The following is an 8728-nucleotide window of genomic DNA, read 5'->3' on the forward strand; positions in this document are numbered from 1 at the left end:
ATGACACTGAGAATGAGCATCTGGGTTCCTGTCCAGTGCAAAGTGAGCTGAAAGATATCAAAGTAAAATCCCTTAGTGGCCTCCAAGTGCCAAGCATTTTGGGTATGGCAATTAAATGCAAACACTACTTTTGACTCAGGAGCCAGATCTCTGAGCCACAGACCTCACGAACCATAGATCTCTTGGAAGAGTGGGGCAGGGAAAAGCATGCTTCAGTGTTTGTCCTGCCCAAAAGCATTTATTATAGGCCAGTTCTGGGGACATACTGTCAATGCAGATGAAACTTTGGACTGGTCTGATATCACTATTCTTACAACTTTTGACAGGGAAAATTCAGCCAAACTCAAACATGCCCAGAAATTGCAACAGCTCTGTCTTGGGAATGATATGTACTACTTGGATTGTAGATGCCTGATAACCTGCATAACGTAGGAGCAAATCCTCCTGATTCATGGATAAGCCTTATTCCTATCAGATTTCAACACACATTAGTAGCCTAATTCTTGTTATTATGCTCACACCATGTACAAATACAACCTCTTGTCTAACACAAAGGGTAAAGGTCAGGAGATCATGATTATAGATGATTGCCACAGCAATCCTATAATAAAAAAACAAGTCCTATATTATATGACGTGCAAGATCTAAGGAGGCATGGATACTGTGAGTTGTGGGTAACAGTCCCTCTGCACAAGGAGGGCACTTTAGCTGTGCTGTGCCACAGCTGAAGAAAAGCAAAGCATACTCATCTTTGACAGGCAGTCTTCCAAAAACCACAGCTTGGTCTAATCAGACTCTGACTCCAACAAAGCACCGATGTCTCTTTGCAGTTTGAATTATGTCTGTGCCATCTTTCAACTCTCTGTCATCATCTGTCTCTCTTAACAACTTTAAATTGTACAGAAGTAGTGATTAAAACAAATAAATGTGAGTGGGAAATATGATCTTTTCCTAAAATATATTTCGAGCCAAATATATTTCAAATATTTACAAATATTTTAAGAGATACATTAATTACATGACAAATACATTCCCACGAAAATATTTTAAAAAAAAAAATCACTTTTGAGCAAAGACTAATCCTGGGAAAGTAAATATCTACAGAAATACAGATATGTAGGCCTAACTAGTTATCTTTACTTTCTTCTTCAATCATTGTTGCTACATTCAAGTGACTCTATTCATGTGCAACGAAATGCATAGGTTAGGATTCCCCAATTTGCTTTCAAAGTCTCCACTTGTCTCACTGCCCATAAGTGCACTTCAGCCTAAACCACTCTGAACTTGATATAGACTACAAAGTGAACTTTGCTGTACATGCCAATGCCTCTCTCTTCCATGACAGACTTTTTTAACGGGTGCCTTTGGATCTCTTCCTCTGAGGACTTCTCTCATTGTTTAGGTGTTAAAACCTCTCTGCACAACATTTTCGTCCAGAATAGAAGGGCCGCCACAAAAAGGTTCCTACTACACTCTCACACTGGTTTTCTAATACAATTTAATGCTTTTTAACACAGTCTCATTTCTTGTGGTGTGTATCACACCACCTGGCATGGCTCCACTAACAAAATTAAGTGCTCTGAGAGAGCATTCAGGTATGGTGCAGATAAAATCTCACTGGCTCTCTGCTGTGCCACGGGTAACTTGCTCCTGATTCTCAGAGGGAAAATAAAATGTGGTGCTCTGTTGCTCAATAAAGGCAACTGGGATGGGGAATGGATGAGGCTGCTCCTGTCAGACCCTGGCACCTAGCACTGCTTCTTCTGGCTCTTGCCGAAGACCTTCCTCCACATCTGGCTTTGGAAGCACATCTCCAGTGACATAGCTTCATACCTGCATTCAGGCAGTCAAACATCTGCTCAAAATGAAGATACAGGATAAAGACTAACAGAAGATAAAGAGCTAAGATAAATAGCTATGGATTTCTGGAAGTTCTTTGGTCCTTAAGAATGTAAAGGCTTTCACTTCCAGTCTTAGTAAAATGCTGAGAAAGAAATAACCATCCCTGATTTTAAGGCCAGAGGCAAATATTTAGTTATCAACTCTGTAGGTCATTATCGTGATGCTATTGGCTGTCAGGACAACTTAGGCATTCCCTTGGGTTGGTATCATTTATGCCAGAAAACAGCTCAGCTGAGATTAAAAAGACAGAGAGGGAACTGAACTGTCCTTTCATTCTTCTCCGAAGATGTGCTGTTTTCAAGAAAAGGCAATATTCCTGTGCTAAGCTCAACAGTAGAAAAGCAAGAATTGAATAGTAGTCTCCATGGAGGCAAATACTCTTGCTGAGTTCACTGGTCTTACTTAATATGCAAAGGTTCATAGTCACTTCCTTTCCATTGCATTCCTGCCTTGTTCTTTGTCTCTGAGGCAGATATTTGAATTGACCTTCAGCTCACTTTCTCCTACCTGAGTAACTGCTGAGATACTTCTCTCTTCACTTCCACTTCCACCCATTCCACCAAGTCCCCAGAAACATTTCAATGGTAGTGGCTTTGCCTTGAAAGTCCGGTATTTCAAATACATTTCAGTAAACATTTGACAGAAAAAATTTGTTTGACAACAAGATAAATAATGCTCCTCTTTGTTTTTTTTTAAAGCAAATAGAAATTCAGAGGTACCTGTATGTATTTCTGCTGTCTGCAAAAAACAGACAGGTACAGAAGATGATACCAAAGCTCCCGTGTTACCCCACAGGCTCTGGCAGCCACTTGACATCAGTGCTGGCATTTTTGTCAAGAAGTAGAGGTGCAGCCTGCATCTCAGTGCATCAAAAACTGCAACTGAAAATTAACAGCTGAATTTGTTCAGCAAAACTGGCTCTGAAGCTTGTTAGCAGTTAAGATACTTTACAGCACACCACAGTAGACCTTTGATATTTCCACTAATAGTAACATTCTATAAACTGAAAGATATTGTTTATACAAAACTATCCTAAGAACAGTCCAAATTCAAATATGCATCAATATTTGAAACCATGGTGACACTTCATACACAGATACAAGTTACAGTGCTTGCTTATATTCTCTGCTTTCAGAACTGAACTACTGGGAACCGCAAGGAAAGACTGATACTCACACAGATCTGCCTTTCTCAGATTTCTCATTCTTATGATTTTCACAGAGAGTGAGCAGCAAGGGCATTCTTCACTCTGCAGAAAAATGACAAAGTTGTTACCTGCATGACTATTAAATTGTTTATGCTTCATAAAAACATGCCCTCCCATAAGTGTGTTGCAATTTTCAAAGCTGTGCAGCAACATTGGAAGATGAACTACTTGCACTGCTTTGGAATATAAAACCATGTCTATGTAGAGTTAAAAGTAGAAGCAGGAAATATTCCTCTGTGTATATATGTCATTGATGGAAGAAATAACAGTAAAATGGATGACATAGTAAAATGGTTTTAAATAAAATTAATGCTTGCATAAATAAATTGACAGGACATTTTAATTTAAAAGAAATCTTTATCAACAATTAAGCTGGAAAAATCAGCTAGCAAAGAGCAAGTGTGCATGGGAAGCACTTCCATTAAACGTCTGTAGACAAAGATAAAATAAGTTTAATTCTCTTGAACAGTTGAAATTTCACACAGAAAGCAGATATTTTCTCAGATAATTTTATTTAGTAAAAATTCCATCTTTCCATTTAAAATCTTTATCAGGAACTTTTCCCATAAATCATGAAGAGCAAATACATGAAAGGTTGTGAGGTGTTCAGCTATTGCGGTCAGGAAGAGGAAAATGAGGGCATACAAAGAACTACTAGGAAACAGAAACAGAAACAATCCATGGTAAAACGTATAATCACAATGCTGTAGATTTCAATGTCTTAGCTATGTTCAAAAGCATCATGACCCCAGAGGAAAATGAAACTGTTCAGTGAGAGAGGCACCACCAGCACAAATGCAGCAGAACCTACACGAAAGAAAACAGCTTAAGAAGAGATGTTACTGAAACTTCCCCACCCAAACCAGATGCTGGATATTTGCAAAAAGGATCATTAGCTGAAACATCAAGCACGGAAGGAAAGACAAATAACTAGACACAAGCCAAACAAATTATTAATTCTTGCAGATTTTAGTACCTGAAACTTTAGCTATGACTGAAAGTCGTTACCTAATCCCTCTCCCACTCTCTGCTAGCAAAATGACTCCATTAAATCCCTTTAGGGGGATTATGTCACTCCTCTTCTTTTTCCAGTTAGGAATTGATCCGGCTGAGAAGTTGGTTACAAACTCCCTATCTCTCTTGAATTATGATAAACCGACCTTGGTCCGTATTTTATGTCTCACTCCAAAACAGAAGGGCGTGTTTTAATGTCTTCTGTCTTGATTCAGGTTCCGGATGGAATAATTCTCCTGCCTCCCCATCACCAAGAAGCCTCTACTTTTACTCTTTCTCATGAGGCTGTTTCAGTGGTTAAGGGCAAGGGGAAGAGCAGAGAGGACAGTCCTGTTCCTTGCTTTGTATATGTACTTTCCACACAAAGACCATTGCCAGACTCTGTTCATCACTCTCCCTTCCTTTCAAAAGGAAGAACCTTCAGATCCTTAGTGTTTCTTTAACCAGTTTGGTTAGACATTCACTCTTTTTATTTGTTAAGCCATGGGGATCCCACATTTGAGGTCTCCAAGCGTCAATGCACACTTATGCTAACACACATCCATGTTATGGAGAGAAGCTCTATAATCTCCATTTTACAAGAGGGAAAGAGGGGCACAGAATGATTAAATAACTTGCTCATAGTCAAACAGCAGGTTAATTTCAGAGCTGAGAAGAGGGCAGAGTATGTTGACTCCCTGGAGCCCAACAGGCAGTTTTAGGGATTTTCCTCCCACTTATGTTCCACCAAAAAAGTAATAATAAAAAAAATAGTCTCAGAGATTGTGGACAAAGGCAGATCAAGATTTTCTTGGGTGTCAGTCATGCACAAATATCAAACTAGGACCATCTTTGTGTCCATGATTAATCACTGTTTTTAGTCAGTGACCTCCCTGTGTACACCACTACCAGGTGGCTGCTAGCACAGCTACCTGGGCACAGCGTATGACTGTACTCATAGCTGGCAGATGCCGCGCTGTGGAAGAGCTCAACTTATATAATGCTTGCATCAAACCACAGATTCAGCCCAAATCCACAGCAAGCTCCTGTGAGGCACCTCAGGCTGCTTCCCAGCCTCCATGTGGATCACCCACTGTGGCTGAACTTCCCTCCACTACCAAAAGTGCCTCCACAGGGCAGCCAGTATCAGCAAAGCTATCAGTCGTCCTGACATAAATAAGTAAATACATACATGAATTCGGACTAACAGCTCCCAAGTCCTCTTCTAGGCACCAGAATCCCAATCACAAACCCACCTCAGGTCATCTTCAGCTTCTAATGAATTATGGTCTGAATTCTCGCACTCTTACCTCACGAGCACTCCAGTATGATCCCATCGTGCTCCCAGCTGCGTACAAGTCAGATACAGGTGTCACTTCACTGTTAGAGGCAGCAGCTGGCAGTGATTCACGAAGTACCTCTGCAAACTTTAAGGAGGCATCTGCTGAGGAGCAAGTGGCTTATGCATGCCCCACCTTCCTCATTGCCTGAAAGGCAAAGTACGAAGAGAGAAGGGGAGGGAATTTGATGAGTTTATTTAATAGCTAAACACCAGAGGGGTGTGTTGGGGGAAGGCTGTACACACCAAGGTGCCAAGAGTTATTAGCAATTCAAGACAAGGGAGTGATAATGCACAGCACTTATGCATGGATACCTATGACCTGGCAGCCTAAGCAATGCACAAATCAGAGAAGATAATAGCTATATGTAGGCTGGAAGAAACCAGAGCTCTATAGCACCCCAGTCAACAACCAAAAGTATTGTGGACGAAATAACTTTAAAAGACCTTCTATTTCAATAAAATTTTATTTATTTTCCTTTTCTTGGAGGTAGAAAGGGTTGAGTTGCTTGCTGGTAGATGTTTCCCCCATTTCATTTGTATACTTGTCAGGCGGATATACGTTTTCCTGTTTTCAGAACCCTTCCACAAACACAAAACTCCTGAGTAAACCCAGACAAAAAGAACAAGTTCTCCTCCAAATTAAGGCATTCATCTTAAATGCAAACATCTAGATGTTTTAAACACGATGCAGTGTCATCAAATTATGATATAAAAATGACACCTAACTTTTCCATTTTCTGGCAGAAAACTGTGCAGCAGCAGATATGCAGGTGAATAGTCCTTGCACAGGTCCAGCTACTAACATGCCCAGATGTCTGATATGAAATGACCACCTGAGAACTGCAGGAGGTGATACTATACACTCACACTACCCACAACCTGTCTTCCCCTTCTACACACACACACATCAGGAAAACAGATAATAAAGACAGCCAATTCTGGCCTTACAACTTTTCACTGAATGAAAATTACTTTAGTCATCAACCATTTTAGGACTAGAAATCTACCCTCAATACCCTTCTGATTAAAGAGGTGTGAAATGACACAAGACAACATTCCTACTAACAGCGTCCAGCAAAAAAGACCCTCAATCAGACAAGCAGCCCTGGCTATTTATCCCAAAACTGAGAAAACTGATCTGAAAGTGGCTAAACCTGGACTGTTTTGTTAGCTTCTGCAGCAGCTGAACTGATGTTTCCTGAGCCGTTCCCCTGGGAGAGTCTGACTTGGGGATGAAGGGCTATGGTAACAGCAAGATTATGGAAGATGAGGTCTGCCCACAGGTAAAAAAACAAAACCAAAAAAATCCAACCTCAACAAAACACAGCTCTAACTAAACAACACTGAGGAGTGTCCAGTTGAGGTAGAGAAGGAAGTAGAGAATGACTGGCTCACCCCAAAACAGCTGAGAAACAACTACTTCTTGAATAACTCAAGGAAAGAAAAAGGGAGGACCAATCTCCAGGCCTCTATCACCTCTCCTACCCAAGGGGTACGCTCTGCAGGAGTTTCCTCCACAGTAAGTGCTGCAGAGCATGGAGCTGGAGGAAGCCCAACCCAGACAGTGCCTCTGCTAGAAGAGGACCTAGTAGTAGTCCCAGCACAGGCACCTGGAACAGGACATCTAGTGTGAACGTATAGCAAATGGAGAACCCACTAACCCAAAACACCGTGCCAGTGTTTGAGAAACTACTATTTCCGGTTTGGTTCAGATTATCTGAGACTTTAGGGTGCAATCACAAATTCTGACAAGGGACATACAGAAGGTGGAGCCAGCTGTAGGAGGGATCCTCAGAGAACTGTTTCCTTGTCTCAGGAATATGTGTTTTCTGACCAGTCTGAGGCTGGTAAAACCAGGAAGGAGCAGGTGCTCACCATTTACTATCAAAAAGTCCACAGGCAAATTCAAGCAGAGTATCTATCCTGACAAAAAAATCCCCAACAAGGGCCAACAGCTGAAAAGTGAGTACCTCAGGGAGCCCACAGACTTTGAGAAGCTGATGCAATACCCAGATCTTTGCAATAACAGGAGGACTCTGACAAATGTGATGATACCCTCCTTGGCAGGCATTAAGGATTCAGTCATGATGCCCATTCTGACAGTTTGGGTACCTTATTTTGAGCTCATCAGTGGCTTCTCAGATAAAACAGTGGACAGGATTTTAGAAGATGAGGTTGAAATTGTCTATGTACCTTGTTGGGAAATTTGTGGAGAGAAAAGACTCTTCTATAGCTCTTGCTTACTTCTTTTAGGCCAGGCTACACAATAAGGTGAGGGACTCCTGTAAGTCTCATCCTGGCTGGCCTTTGACAAACTCCCAGCTGCCAGCACCTGCCTTTCTTTCAAAATGCTTCTGTGGGACTATGACAAAAAGACAGCATAAACCAACTTCTTAACCAGCTCCAGTTCTAGAAAAGACCACCTGTCTTTCTCCAGTAACTCACCTCTGAGGAAGAACTCACACTAGAAGCAGAAGCTACATGTCTCTCTGCTGGACCTTTCTTGGCCTTTAGTGTGTTTGAGTAGATTCCCTTCTCCTCAAAACATCTGGGCTTTTCCTTTTTTTTTTTTAATCCAAATAGTTAATATTTTTTCATAACATCCGTCCAAAAGGGCAGAGGATTTACTTATGAAATGCCTCATTAGCTGAAGAGGAAGAAATGCAAGATATTTATTCTGCTATATATCCACTTCAGGTATGCAATGATGGTTGACCAACATCCATGCTTTGGTGCACAAGACTTTTGCTTGTTGGGAATGACACACACTTTTTTCCTGTGTTACAAACTGTTCTCCTGTACAGCTTGAAGAGGAGTGCTGCTTTTTGTTAATAGATTGCTCATCAGGTCCTTTATCAGATGTGTGCACGTATCATTTAGTGCATTCCCAGGATGGGCAGTTCTTCTTCCGTTCTTTGGCAACTGCACTGGTGTTGAGAGCTGTTATGTTTTTGTGCTATGTGTGTATAAATTAGCTTTTTCCCCTCAGCCACTGCACTTCAATGTACTTGTCAAATAACTAGTTAGACTGTGGCAATCTCATCACCTTAATTTGTACTAGCATACCTAGCAGCTGTATTTTACATTTTATGGTTGTTTAACAACTGTGATGCAGTGAACAGAATATTGGTGTCTTACTCCATTTCTCCAGTGTGATTCTGTGTGTGCAATTACCATACATCCTACAATCACCCTCACATGCTATCTGTTTAAGTAATGTTTCAATTCACTACATTGAACAAGCTCCAGATGATGCTGAGGCAAAATTGCATTTTGGAGAGACA

The 8728-nt window shown here is 41.1% G+C and overlaps 1 protein-coding gene across 1 annotated transcript in view; it reads right to left on the reverse strand.

Moving 5' to 3' along the window:
* LOC143163394 (cytosolic phospholipase A2 epsilon-like) overlaps positions 1–5561 on the reverse strand; it is a 41045-nt gene extending 35484 nt beyond the window's left edge. The window contains exons 1-2 of the mRNA XM_076344661.1: positions 5413–5561; positions 3079–3151 (exon numbers count right to left, since the gene is read on the reverse strand). Coding sequence (XP_076200776.1) covers positions 3079–3151; positions 5413–5439 — 100 coding nt within the window. The 5' untranslated portion in view covers positions 5440–5561. The remainder of the gene's footprint in view (positions 1–3078; positions 3152–5412) is intronic.
* Between the last annotated feature and the right edge of the window lie 3167 nt (positions 5562–8728).

Source organism: Aptenodytes patagonicus, chromosome 7 (assembly GCF_965638725.1).
Source record: "Aptenodytes patagonicus chromosome 7, bAptPat1.pri.cur, whole genome shotgun sequence".
Lineage (NCBI taxonomy): Eukaryota > Metazoa > Chordata > Aves > Sphenisciformes > Spheniscidae > Aptenodytes > Aptenodytes patagonicus.